Raw genomic sequence first — 14125 nt, forward strand, 5'->3', positions numbered from 1 at the left:
AGCAGCTGATTTCACTCCCCCAACACCCACCTCCAAAGCCAGCAGGTTTGGAGCCCAGTAATGTCTCCTCATGCCTTGCAATTAACATCTAGAAATAAAACAGCACTAGGCACAGTTGTGGCTCACCCATCACCTTTCTCCAGCAGCAGTGCCTGCAGAGGAGCAGGCAACACCGTGCACCATCTGTTTCTGTACTCAATGCTAAAAAGAAGGGATGTGGCATTTGTTTTGTTTCATTGCATAGTCCAGAGCAGCAATATATAGTGGTCTTGTTTGCACTCTTACTTGCTAAAATTAAGTTTACCAGATATGTGTTCCTTTTTTCAGTCACTCTCATTCTCATTTCAGGAGAGGGTTTCACCTAACAGTTTCTCAGGCACTGCTGTATGTTAACTAAAACCTGCTTTCCCTTTCTATGTAAGATGTGGGCTGACAGTGACACCTGGGAAATGGATTGGTGAGAGCCAATGACCTGTAATCTGAATGAAATATTTTTGTTCAGAACTGCTGAATGATTTCAATATTGATTTGTATAACAAGATAACTAAATGATGTGGATTTCTGTAAAAGTTGTGCAGCTGTATTTTCCAGGAATAACCTAAGAGGAAACAAGACATTCATTCAGCCTCCCAGAAAGCATTTCCAAGCAGATTTCACCAGAAATCCCAGCAGAAGGGGTATTTCACTTCTGCAGGAACTGAATTTTCCCCAGCTTTCCTGCTCGGGCTCCAGAGCATAAATCAATTCTCCATGCAATGCCATCCAGAGCACTCTCCTTGCCAGACCATAGGGCCACGTGCCACTTCCAGCCGGGCTGCCAAGCTCAGCAGGGAGATGCAGCTTGAGAAGGGCTCTCCTGGAGCTTGTTTTTAAACTAATATGTTTATTCACTGCTACGCTGCCTGTCACTGCAAAATTCATGTTCCCCTTCTCACTGCAAGAGAGAAGAGCATCTTCTCTGGAGATCCTGCTGACCGTGCCTTTGTAGACTTCCTGTAGGGTAGGGTCTTCTCTCAGCAGTTTGCAGATGTCACCAAGCTGAGTGGTGCACTTGACTTGTAGAAGGAAGAGATGCCATCCAAAGGAACTGTACTGGCTCGGGCGCATGAGAGCCTAATGAGGTTCAACAAGGTGTTGCACTTGGGTGAGGGCAATCCCAGATATGAGTACAGACTGGGAGAAGAACCCTGCTGAGAAGGATGTCGGCATCCTGGAAGATGAAAAGCTGGGCATGAGCCAGCAGCGTGTGCTTGCAGCCCAGAAGACCAACAGCATCTGGGGCTGCATCAACAGAGGGGTAGCAGCAGGACAAGGGAGGGTATTGTCCCCCTTTACTCTGCCCTTGAATGGCTCCATCTGGAGTACTGTGTCCAGGCCTGGGACCTCCAGTACAGGAGGGACAGAGCTGTTGGAGTGGAGGAGGACGTGATGATGGTCAGAGGGCTAGAGCATCTCTCCTATGAAGAAAGGTTGAGAGAGGTGGGCTTGTTCAGTATGGAGTAGAGAAGGCTCTGGGGAGACTTCATTATGATCTTCCAGTACTTGAATGGACCTTATAAGCAGGGAGAAAACCATCATTTTACTTGGGTGTACAGTGATAGGACAAGGAGAAATTACTTTAAATTAAAATAGGGGAAATCTAGTTTTTAGTAAAAAAAATTATTTGTTCAGAGAGCCTATGGGCCCTGGCACAGCTGCCCATAGAGATGTGGGTGCCCCATCCCTGGAGTTGCTCAGGGCCAGGCCAGATGGGACCCCGGACAGACTGGTCTGCGGGGGCACCCAGCCCACAGGGTTTGAACTAGAAGATCTTTAAGGTCACCTCCAAACCAAAGCTGTTCTATGGTTCTAGGGTTCCCCTTTCCTCCCCTCCCACCTGAAGGCCATTGCTTGTGAAGTCAGATAAGTTGTGTGGTCAGAGGACAACTACATGGATGAGGTGTAAAAACGCCATTCTGTGGCATCCTATGTATCGAGATGTGTATTCTGTATATGGGAAGTTCCTCTAATAACAAGGAGAAAGACAATCTGCAGCAAATTTCACAGGAAGGGCACTGCAGGAGGTGACAGGAGATGTCAAGAGGAGTGACGCTGAGCTGTCCTCATTGGGTACTGCCTTCCCCTGGGGACAGTCCCCTGCCCCCAGCCCTGGCCTCAAAACACAGCTGGAGAGGGGAACCTATGCAGTCTGAAAGAGCTCTTCAACAGCACAGTTTGATGGGATTTATAAGGGAGGAATTTATAATCGTTATTTTTTAAATCCATGCAGTGTCATAGTTCCTTTTATCTGAACAGTTGTCTCATTTGTTTTCCTCCTGTTTCAAGAAGGCTGAGGGTCTTTCATATGGTAATGTTCTCATTTATCAAATATTTCAGTGTCTGTTCTCCTCAGGTTTCTGCTACTGATTACGTGCCAGCCAATCAGCTCTCAGCCTCCACTTCTGAAGGGAGTTAGGAGCGCGGAGCGGGGAAGGAGCAAGAGGAAGGTCTGGGTGTTATTCTATTTACAAGACAAAATCTCTTGGAAAAAAGCAGTCAATTATGAGTGAGGAATTAGAATTGCCATTCTGAGGCAGCATTGCTCTACATGCCTGATTTGTGAAGTGTTGGGTGGTGGGAGATAACCCTGCAACCACCCAGGGGGAGGTTGGATACAGCTGCTTCATGGCCATGCCAATAGGTTTTCCTGTAGGTTGGTTTGGATTATTTTTTTTTTTTAAGAAACAATTAAAGGAATATTTGGTTTTGCTTGAGCAGCCTCATCAGCTCAGAGCTTTGACTCCATTAGTGTGCTTTAGCTGGGGTTGGTGTTCTTAGCAACTGGAGAGGCTGCCAGGTCTCTGAGCTCAGCAAATGTCACCCAGTTTGGCCACTGTCACCCAAAGGCAGTGCTGGGAATGTTGGCACTCAGTGCTGAGGCCAGCAAGGCAAAGAGCTGCGACAGGGCTCTCAGCGCCCATGAGCATCATTTATATTTCACATCCTAGAGTCTTAACGAGATGAATGGTGACCTTTAGAAATGCCAGCAGAGAGGCTTTGAGATGCTCAACAACATCGACAATCTCCTTTTTCAGCCATTTGATACCCGCAGGAATATGGTTACTGGAGCCCTATTTTGGGGACCAGTTCATGACTCCAGCGAGGGAGGTTTGTCTCCAGTGTCAGCAGGTCCAAGAGCTCATGGCACCAAAATTACAGCCTGGGTTTCCACAGGCAAATGGTGGCAAGGTGCTTTATTTCATCTGTGCCAGAATTTCAAGCTGCAGAGAAAATGTACTCTTATGGTGAGTCTCAGGAGACACTGAAGCCCAGCACAGCATAAAGCAAGGTTCAGCATCTCCTGTCAGACTTCTGCCTCTGCAATTCACTTCTCTAATACAAACGAGGACCTGCTGCTAATTAGCACCATCAGACCAGGCTTGCAAGCACAGTGCTGCGCGGCAGGGCAGTATCTCTGGTACCAAAGCCTTTCTAGTGTTGAACTAATGAACCAACTGGATGAAAAGAAAAGCTTTCTGAGATATACCCCTCCAGGATCTCCTGTCACAAAGCAGCAATTATTTTATTATCCCCATAAATATTTTAACTTCCTGGGCAAAAGAAGAAGGAAATATCTCTTCGGGGTGGAATTAATAAGACCAAACCTCATTACATTTCCCTGCGACAGGCTAACGAATGTTTTAATAAGACCATGGGAAGGATTCCTCTGGAGTTGGTCATCTTAATGACTTGTTTTTACAATGCCAAAGGGGACATTTACTCCAGCAGAGCTGGAGTGCAAATGTCACAGCTGGGCTAGCAGATGGCCACAGTTATTTGTTAAATGAGAGGAAAAGAGAAAAAATCATTGATTTTAATTTCAGAGCTATTGGTCTTGGACCCACGTGAAACTCCTGCTCATATCTGTAGTGGCCTCAAAAGCACTGAGGTGTTAGTGGAGGTAAAGAACTGCTTTTTGGGAGGAAACAAGGGTGGCTTTGGGGAACAACCTGGATTCATCCTTGTGGCTGTGAGGGAGCGCTCCCTGGGATGCTCTGAGCCCCTTAGCACTGTACCCAGAGCTCTATAGCTGCTCAGGCTGTGAAAAGCACAGTTCAAGAAAATCATCCTGAAATCACTTTTAACACACTGGGATTTTAATAGCTCTGCAATCAGCTGTTTATCTCAGCAGCAAGCAGCTGCTTTTTAAGCTCCCTTGTTTCTAGCCTGATGGCTTACCTGTACCCACAAAGACACAGTGCTTCCAGTTCTTCCCATGGAGACAGCAGGATCACGGCGCTGTGGGTTTTCACTGACAACTATATCAAACCAGTGACTACAGGAGAGGGCAGAGACAAGCTTCTCAGGATGAACACTTCTACAGGAGAAGCCTGTGGAAATGCCACAGAGAGATTTGTGGCTCATTAAGAACTGAGCATTACTTTTATACTTTGTTAGGCAATAGGTCATCTGGTGTCCCAGGGCAGGGAACACCAACACAAAGCACGTGTATAGTCCACACCTTCTTAAAACCTTTTGTTTTCCAAAAGGAGCAGGCTTGTGTGCCTGACTTGATGAGAAATTGTGCAGTGGTGCTGGTAGGATGCAAGCAATAGAGTCCTGGGGGGCAGCAGGAAATTGGGGGCAAATTACAGCACAGCTCCTGGTTTATTTGATCAATTCATTTTCAGCTTCATAATCGAGACTGTGCACAGCTCAGCCTTTGCCCCAGCACCTGCAATCAGAGCAGGGCTGGTTGCTGGGGCTTAATCAAAACTCATCTGTAATTATAGCTGAGTCTGCTCAAGTGCCTGATTAATGTATTTATGCCTTGGTTTTGCACAGGCTCCCATGTGCGAGGCCCCAGGGAGGCATCAGTGGTGAGGGGGAAATGCTGAAGAAATGGGTTCAGATCCCAAATGCAATTATGTATTTTTGACGATGAGATTTGTCAATTTAATACCCCTCCCTAGCATGAGTGTGAATACTGGGAGATTGTTCAGAAATCCAGGAATATTTGGGAATGCATCTATCCTTTCCCCCACCCGAATGCTTCGCAAATGTTCCCACACCATGTCCTTGCAGACTGGGGCCTCCCACTGAAAACCATTTAATTCACCCCATTGAAGCCCTCTTTGGGAAACCTGCTCCTTTTCACAGCAGCACAGATGAACAACTAGGATTCTTCTGGATGTTTTTGCTGCTATCATGAAATGGGCAGCCTGAGCTGACAGGGGGTTTTGCCATTGCTCTTCCTGTCCTACCCACTTACACCAGGTGGGCACCATCAGTATGGCACCACCCTGCCTTTCTTTTTTACTGATAATTAATTATCAGACATTGTAACATCATGTGATGTGGCCTACTTGGGCTGATGTTGGCCCAGATAGGCTGGGGTGAGACCAGTTGGACTGGTGTTGGGATGGTTAGGGTGGTGCTAGGACAGCGTTGGACTAGTTGGGCTGGTGTCAGTCTGGTTGGGTTTGTGTCAGTCCGGTTGACTGGTGTTGGTAGAGTTGCGCTGGTGTCGATCTGGTTGTTCTGGTATCAGTCCAGTTGTGCCAGTGGCCCATGGGAGGTGGGAGGAGCATGTGGCAGAGCAGCAGAAGGGCTGTGCTGGTGAAGAAATTCCAAGTGCTTTAAGAAAATCAGTTGTGCCATTGTTTATTTCCCCTCTCTAGAGGGTTACCATGGGAGCCTCTATCACACAGAAGTATATATTAAAAAAAAAAAGTAATTTGCTCAATTCAAAGCAATTGGGACAAATCTCTGAAAACCTCTTTGAGGCTGAACAAGGTGAGATGGAACTCTGTTTGGAGCAGGGCTGAAGTAAGATTAGTTTCATTACCTCCTATGTGTTAATTTATCAGTGATTCCCACCAGACCCAGCTGAACATCACCGTGCTGTCCCTGCACACAGGTGTATGAAAGCGGCAGCAATATGGACCAGTTTGTCACCCGGTTCCTGCTGAAGGAGACAGCCAACCAGACCCAGTCACTGCTGAGCTCGGTGGAGAGCGCCGTGGATGCCATTGATGAGCAGACCAACCCCTGCAGGTCCGCCATTGCCCCCTCCCCTCCACCCATGCTTCTCAGCTGGTCTCATTATGAGGGACTTTTACGGGGCTCACGGCCCTGTAAGAGGAAATGGTGGAGGAGCTGCCTTTCCCACCTTCCCCAGGAGCTCTCAGGGCTTTCCTCTGAGCAAAGCCAGCCTTGGGACCTGGCCCACGATGGGCCCATGACCTGGCCCTCTCCATCCCACCCCATTCCCACTCTCTCCCCCATCACATCATATTCATCCCCATCACTGTTCCCCATCCTCAGGGGAGAGCCTGAGGAAGGTGGAGGAGATTGCTTAAAGATTCATCTTAACCAGGGAAATACCAAGGGGTACCTGCAGGATTGCCCAAACAGCCCCAGTTGGGACACTATGGGATGCTGACCAAGTGGCTCTGACATACACAAACTGAGAGGGCCACGGGTGCTGTGGTGCTCTGGTGTCCCCGGACTGTACTGGGAGGAGTGCTCTGAGTGTCTGTTAGTTTCATCTCCCATTGTGGAAGGCTCAGCAAGGCATGGTGCAGAGCAGATGGGAATAGCACGGGCTGGTTGGGAGTGCTGAGAACGAAGTGAGAAACAGAGCTGCTGAAAGCCCTCACTGTCCGTTGTTTTTTGCTGGTGTGTGGACCTTGCTCATCATGAAGGGCATTGGAGCTTTCTTCTCATGGTGAAAATCACTAGGAGGAAAAAACAAAACAAAACAAAACAAAACAAAACAAAAAAAACAAAAAAACAAAAAAACGACTGATCTCTTGCATCAGAGGGCCATCAGTGCCTGGCCCATCTCCAGCACCCACTTCCTTGCAGGCAGTGCCCTGGCCCAGCCGGCCTCACGCTGACAGAGTCCTGGTATGACAGCCCTGTGCCAAGCTTCGCACCCCCTGGCCGGATGGTGCCCCGGGGCCACGGGAAGAGCAGCCAGAGCGGTGAGTGGACATAGCTTCTGCTGCCTCAGCAGCCCACAGTGGCATGTTCCCAGGTGTTGGGTGGATGCCCACGGGCACTTTTTGCTCTATGTTCCTGCAGGTGCTCCCAAGCCCAGGCAGGACGGGCTGGAGGGGCAGATCGGCAGGCTGGCCGCACTCATTGGCAGGCTGGAGGACAAGGTAGGGACTGTGCTTGCCCGGCATCGCCCTGGCCACCTGGCAAGAGTGCCAAAGGCTTTGCTTAAGCTTCATGTTCCTATAGATGAAGGCATTGAAGCATCTCACAGAGGCAGTGTTACTCCATCTAGGGACAGGCAGAGGGAATACTGAGGTGCCGGAGGTGTTTCCAAAACCCTCAAGGTTTGCCAAACTCTTTCAAGGCAGAAGGGTGTGGGACAATGATTTCTCTTGGGAGAAATGCAGTGTTGGCAATTCTAGGGCAGATGGGGTGATGTGAGGCCATGTGCCAAGTCCCTGGCCTATGCCTCACCAAGGTCTCCATTGTGCCATGCGTCCCCAGATATCAGCTCACATCTGGTGCTTCTCATGGGCACAGGCTGGGCTTCTTCAAGCTTCCAGTGTATCCGGGGCAGGAAGTGACTCCATCCCCCTCATCCCTTATGGGGCACTGCTGCCCCCAAACCACTCCAATGCTCCTCCTTCACCAGGACTCTCTCAGTGGCTGTCCCCAAGCAGTGGACACCCAGAGGGACACACTGCCCCATCCTCCCTTTCCCCTCTGCAGACTCTCTGGTTTGACCTGCACCAGCGGCTGTCAGATAGCGAGAGCACAGCTTGCACGGTGAGCATGTGGCCGTGCCACCATCATCACCCCATGGTGCCCCTGCACGATGACCCTGGGTGGGATGTTGCACACATCAGGTCTCACATGCTGCTCTGTCTCCCCTCCAGTACCTCCTTCTGGTACGGGACGAGATGACGGTGTCACACAAGCACTTGGGAGAGTTCTGCAGCTCCCTGAAGCAGTACCTGAAAAGCGTGGCTGGGGAGCGAGACTGCTTCCAGTGGGTACCGGGGGGGGGGCACTGGGAATGGGGTCAGCGGGAGGTTGGGAACTGGGGGCACCCTCAGTGGCTGCAAGGACAACAGCTGGGGGTGCCCCCATGGGGAAGGCCGTGGGCCCAGGGATGCCCACAACGGCTCACCCTCACCCCACCACTGCCAGTGTCACTGCAGTCAAGCTGCCCGACGGAGTCACCTTCATCGTCTATGAGTTTTGGGAGACCGAGGAGGACTGGAAGAGGTATAGTGGGATGGGTGGGAAGCTGCCAGTTGGGGGGGTTGGAGAAGCTTGGTGGAGTGAGAGCAGGCTGAGCCTTGGCTGAGCCCATGCCTTGGACATGTGGGGAGAGTCTGCTGTCCCCTTTCTGGTGGCAGGAGTGGGTGTCCCTATGTGTCTGCAGGGTTTGGGCAGGCTGGATGGACAAGTGGGGTTGGATGGTGAAGGGATGGGGGCATGAGGGAGAGCACGGGGAGCAGAGATCTGGCTTCTTTCCTCAGAGTGTGGGATGATTTGGGGGGGACAGGATGGTGATTCTGCGCTGTAACACACCACAGGCACCTGCAGAGTGCCACCTGCAAAGGCTTCCAGCATGTCAAGGTGGATGCGCTGAGCCAGCCTGAGGCCATCTCCAGCGTGGCTGTGCCAGGTAGGACCCGGGGTGGGGCCACAAGCAACCCCTGGGCAGTGGGGAGCACAGTGGGTGGTGGAGCTGAAGGGATGTGTGCTGGGGTGACATTGAGTGACTCCAAGAGATTTCCCCTGCAGCTGCCTGGTGCACCCTGAGCCAAGACTGACCGTGCAGGGACCTGGCTGCGCCCCCCACCTCCTGCCAGGCACTGTCCCCCCCATTGTGTTGGCCAGAGGGGAGTGTGATTGTCACCTGTCTGCAGCAAAGGAACTCCTCTTGTCCCCCATCAGCAGCACCTCACCCTCAGCTGCCCCATGCCTGGGGCACCTCTCCCTACATGGGGTAGGCTCTTTGGGGCCTGGGAAGGGGTGGTGATGAGGTGGATATGGTGGGAGCAGACCCCTCGGTATGCAGGAAGTGCGTATTGGGGTCTCTGATGAGTAGACCCAACACAAGGGAGGGAAGAGGGATCAAGATCTGCAGGGCACATGGGGCTCCAGTGGGGTGGAGGTGGGTGCCTTGCAGGGCCGGGGGTGGCTGCTCCCCCAGCCCAAGGGTCGGTAAGTCTGTGTGTGCCTGTCTGTCTGTCTGTCTGTGCACACTCTGCCCCATCCTGCCCAGCCCCATGGGGGGATGAGAGGGCCTCACAAGGTATCTCCCCCTTTACCCAAGAGTTTATTAACAATAGAACAACAGAATTAATAATACTGAATAAACCATGACGGGAGCCAGCTGCAGTGTGGCTGTGTCTGGGATAGGGTGGTGGGGGATGTGGGAAGACATGGGGCTACACATCCCCTCAACGCAGCAGCCCCATCACAGCCAGGGCAGCACTCTGCCCGCACACAAAGGTGCCCCCCAGCACAGAGACGACACCCCAGGTGATGAGCACAGCCCTGCAGAGACACGAGGGGGGAGGTGGGACACAGTCCCCACTTCAGCAGGGATCAGTCTCCGCAGGGTCCCATGCTGCTCCAGCCCCTGTGCAATGACACATAATGCCTGGTGAGAAGCCTGGCTGCCACCCCGTGGGATGTCCCCATTGTCCTCACTGCACTGCCACTGGGGCAGACTCAGTGGCTGGTGCCACCCTGAGCACCCCAGGTGTGACACTTACCCCCAGGCTGCACTGCTGCTCCATCATGAGGTCACCAGCACCAGGTGGGCAAGGAGCACAGAATGGGGTGGGTGGGGGTCATCTCCCCAGACTGCCCCAGGCACAGCAATGGCTACACGGTGCCCAGTGAGTACCCAAGGGCCACCCTTCATTAAGCACCAAGTCCCTCTGGCCCCCAGCATCTCCAACCCAAACCCTGGAGCTCCATAGGCCCTCCTTCCCTTCCAGTCACCCCTGCAGGCACATCCCTGGCACACGGGACATCCCCTGATAACCTGGGCACATCCCTGAAACTACAACACATCCCTGATGTATGGACACATCCCTGATTAGTGGATACCTTCCCCGTGTATGAGCACAGCTCTGACATCCCTGATACCTGAGCAAATCTCTACTGTGTGTGCACCTCTCCAAATCCTGGGCATATCCCTGGTACACTGGCAATGCAGACACCCAGGCACACCCACAATGCCCATGCATATCCCTCATACCTGAGCATACCCCCAATGCCTTCCCTATACCTGGGCAATGCCCTCACACCAACTCCTCCAACCCACCACAGCCCCCATGTCCCACATTAAGTGCTGCCCCAAATTCTCCTCCCTCCCTCCCCCCCCATAGGGCTCCCACCCCATTGCATATATTCCCACGGGGACCCTGTACCCCAACCATCAACCAGGGGACCCTGTGCCCTGTGCCCTGTCCCACCCCAAGCCTGCACTCACTTTTTGGGTGCCCCAATGGCTTGTGTCCCCGTCATGCACACCAGGCACAGTCCTGCCACCAGCACAGGTGCTCAGCTCCAACCTTGTGGGTACAGAGCCCCAGGAGCAAGACCAAAAGGGCCCTGCAGCCTCCCATCCCTCCCCCTCCCTGTGCCTGCCTGGGAAGATGAAGATGAAGAAAGCACTGATGCCGCCAATGAGCTCGATGACCTTGCCGATGTCAGGGACAAACAAGGCGATGGCGAGTGTGGCAGCCATCCATGAGATGGTCAGTGCCACCCGGCTCTGCCACTCGTGCCTCTCAGACACAAGTGTAGCCCTGAGCTTGGGGTATGCGCACAGGTCCTGCACCACTGACCTGAGTGGTGGAGACAGCTTAGGGAGCGGAGGGACGTGGGAGGAACTGAGGGGATAGGGATGGCCCAGCAATGCCCACTCACCGTCCCAGCAGCACCACAATGGGGTAGATGGTGACGATGGAGACACCAAAGAGCAGGCGGGCAACGATGACAACAGGGTCGTTCCCGGGGTAGGACATCAAGATGTCGGGGGCCACATCCCCGCCAAAGGTCAGGTAGCCATAGAGCCCTGTGGGCAGGGAGGTGGCCATGGGCTGTCACCAGGGTGGGGATAACAGTGCCTCATGCCACCAGCAATGGAAAGGAGAGTGAATCCCCAGGAATAGAAGCGGCAGTGCTGGGATTACCAGTGAGGGAGTAGATGAGGAGGCAGATGAGCATGGAGAGCACAGAAATGGCCACCCAGTGGGAGAAGCTCTGGTTGCGCATGCTGCTGTAGATGGCCACGCAGGCCTCGTGGCACTGCAAGGGGACAGCACAGCCATCTCCCCTCCTGCTGCAGCCCACGGTGGTGTCCCAAGGGACACCTCCTGCCTTCAGCTCCCCAGAGGGAACCCATCCCAACAGCACCCTATGGGTGGGGACATACCTGGAACCCGAAGCAGATGGTGGGGATGACGCTGAACATGGAGGCCCAGGAGGAGGCCCTGCGACACGATGGGGAGGAGGAGCAAAGAACGCCAGGTGCCAGCAGCAGAGGGGACCCCGGTGGCATCAGCCATCCCTCTGCAGAACCTCCCACCTGCCAGTTTGGGAGGGCTGGGGGCTGCTTGCCACCGCTGGGGCGGGTCAGGGGGCCGACGGCGCTGCCTTACCTGGGGGGCCGGGCGGCCTGCGGGAGTCCCAGACTCCCACCCTGCAGGTGGTACTTGAGGACGATGACCAGCGTGAGGTAGCAGGCGGCCAGCGTGCCCAGGATGCTGCAAGGACGGGGCGATCAGGGGCGGGCAGGGCCCAGGGCCCAGGGGGACTCGCGCGGGCCGTACCTGGAGTACTTCTGGAAGCCGATCTCCCTGGGCACGGACAGCGGGAAGATGACCAGGGCGCAGAGCGCCGGGAGGGTGAAGCGCTGATCCACGAACCACGGGGAGCCCTCGCTCAGCGCGCCGGGCGGGTACAGCGAGTCGCACACTGCGGGGACACAGCTGCACCCAGCGCCGCGGGCAGCGCCTGCCTGCCCCTCAGCCCCCAGCAGCTCACGTTTCTCCAGCTGGTCGCCCACCACCCGCAGCAGAGCCACGGCGATCATGAAGAGGTTGACAAGGAAGCAGAGCTCGCAGAGTCTCCCCGCCGCCGGGCCGCACACCGCCCGCACCACGCCTTGGTAGGTGGGCTGGGCGCTGAGTGCCGCCGCGTAGCCCAGCACCGCCAGCCCGCTCACCAGGAACACCAGCGAGCCCTGCGGGACACAGCGGGAGCAGCCGGCCCCTCGTGGGGACGCGCAGAGGGGGTTTGGGTCAGCCCCAGTGCCGACCCATCCCCTTGGCAGTGGCCTCAGAGAGAAGGGGGAAGGCGAGGAAGAAACGGTTCTACGTGGTCCTTTGGGGTTGGATTGGGGTTTTCAGAATATGCAGGGGACCAACAACAAAATTGTGCTTTAGGCTGAGGTACAAACTGACTTTGGTGTAAGAGGTGCAAAGGGTGGCAGCGGTTTCCTTTGTCCTGGCATGGGTTCTGCACACCTTGCAGCAGGAAGGGTCCCAGAGCTCCAGTGACAAACATGGTGTGAAAAGCTGAACCTCTGCTTTCAGCCTCATCCCACTTCTGCCACAACCTCAGCTTCCTTTCGGGCACCAAGATCCCAGCAGAGCCAGGAATGCCCAAACAGGTTCTGCCAACACTGCAACCTCCCTGTCCTCATCACCATCCTTCTCCCCCATTCCTATCCCAGCCCCCATCCTTGTCCATCCCCAACCCCATCCCCGAGGACAGTCCCCATTTTCTTACCAGCTCCACCAGGATGGCAGGCACAGCACCCCCAGCCTTGCTGAACGCCCAGGGGAAGCTGAGCAGCCCGGCACCCAGCGCAGACTTGAGCATGATGAAGACGGCACCAGCAGAGGAGAGCCCAGCACTGCCTGTGTTCCGCAGCCCCAGCAGCGGTCGGCCCTCACCTTCCTCCATCTCTCAACAGTCCAGGAGAGGACTGGGCTGGAGCTTGGCCAGAGAAGCGTGTTCCACTCTGTCCCCCTCCAGCGGTCCCTGTGGGGGTGGGAGTGGGGCTCTGACCCCCGCCTCCATGGGGCTGGCAGGGAGGTACCACGGGGGGGATTCTCCCAAGACCACCCAAGGGAACGGGCATTGCCCCCAGGCTGGGGACCCAGGGACAAGGGGCCTATCCCCCCCTGAATGGGGTGGACATGCCATGGCTTGGTGCAAATGCTCCTGCAAGATCAATATGTGTCATCAGCTACAGGCTCAAAGCGCAGGGTCCCCAGCACCAGCTGACAGCCCCTAATGCATTTTTGATTTCCCAAGTATGTGGCCTTCTGATCTCGGTAAGATGGATAAAGAGACTTTAATCAGCTGCTAGGAGGAATTATGGATGGCTAATTGTGCCTGCCACCTCCATTAAATCTCAGCTGCCTACAGGGCTTAGAACCATTTGAAAGGGTCTTCCAGACCTTCATTAGTTGCACACCAAAGGCTTCGGGAATAATTGGCCTCTATGATCTAGAAATTGGCCACTGGGCTGTAAAATACCAGCCACTGGGAAAGGCCCTTAATTTGGACTGGGGCTTTGATGCAACTTGACTCTGGTCTCAAAGCTGCGCGGGGGCTGTAATCTCTCATTAGCGCTGCGATGAGAGGAGCGAACCTCCTCATTAGTGCCAAAGCAGAGGCACCAAAGCTTTCTGTCTGGAAAGCTTTCCCTCTCCCAGCAAATGAAAGAGACTCAGCCCACCTCCCACACTAGCACAGCAGCCCCGTGTGGGGTTTCTGCAGTCCTTGGTGCTCCCTAACTGGCATTTTTTCCCCCCATCTCCCACTTCCTGTGGCACCCCAGCCTCCAGGCTGACAGCTTCACCCACTGCTGGTCTTCTTTGCAGGTGCCCTCCTCTCTATGATGGAAAAAGTGCTCTGTCTTGTGCAGTTAACTTTCGTCTGAGGTCTAACTCTGTCATCAGAAGTACAAAGGTGTGAATAAACCTTGTTTCAGGCTGTCAAAATCCCCATCACTCCAGTGATATTTGTTTTAAGGACAGACACGTGGGGAGAGAAGGGAAGGAGTGAAAATTTTCACTATTCAACAATTTGCTCACTCTCTCACAGGCAGCAGAAAGCAAGCTGTGCAGTACTCTGT

The 14125-nt window shown here is 54.0% G+C and overlaps 2 protein-coding genes across 3 annotated transcripts in view; one reads left to right on the top strand and one right to left on the bottom strand.

Moving 5' to 3' along the window:
* NECAB2 (N-terminal EF-hand calcium binding protein 2) overlaps nt 1–8917 on the top strand; it is a 44976-nt gene extending 36059 nt beyond the window's left edge. For both annotated transcript variants that reach the window (XM_010717944.3, XM_031555454.1), the window contains 8 exons: nt 5900–6036; nt 6850–6968; nt 7069–7148; nt 7714–7770; nt 7881–7993; nt 8155–8232; nt 8547–8638; nt 8758–8917. In XM_010717944.3, the coding sequence (XP_010716246.1) occupies nt 5900–6036; nt 6850–6968; nt 7069–7148; nt 7714–7770; nt 7881–7993; nt 8155–8232; nt 8547–8638; nt 8758–8786 (705 nt within the window). In that variant the 3' untranslated portion in view covers nt 8787–8917. The remainder of the gene's footprint in view (nt 1–5899; nt 6037–6849; nt 6969–7068; nt 7149–7713; nt 7771–7880; nt 7994–8154; nt 8233–8546; nt 8639–8757) is intronic.
* A 370-nt stretch (nt 8918–9287) lies between these two features.
* On the bottom strand, nt 9288–14044 carry SLC38A8 (solute carrier family 38 member 8). Its single transcript, XM_003209643.4, has 10 exons — nt 12769–14044; nt 12022–12220; nt 11808–11952; nt 11637–11741; nt 11411–11468; nt 11169–11283; nt 10903–11050; nt 10621–10820; nt 10463–10514; nt 9288–9516 (listed from the first exon to the last, which is right to left on the bottom strand). The coding sequence occupies exons 1-10, from the start codon at nt 12943–12945 to the stop codon at nt 9420–9422; spliced, it is 1296 nt and encodes a 431-aa protein (XP_003209691.2). The 5' UTR covers nt 12946–14044; the 3' UTR covers nt 9288–9419.
* Nucleotides 14045–14125: the final 81 nt, after the last annotated feature.

This window comes from Meleagris gallopavo, chromosome 13, assembly GCF_000146605.3.
Source record: "Meleagris gallopavo isolate NT-WF06-2002-E0010 breed Aviagen turkey brand Nicholas breeding stock chromosome 13, Turkey_5.1, whole genome shotgun sequence".
Lineage (NCBI taxonomy): Eukaryota > Metazoa > Chordata > Aves > Galliformes > Phasianidae > Meleagris > Meleagris gallopavo.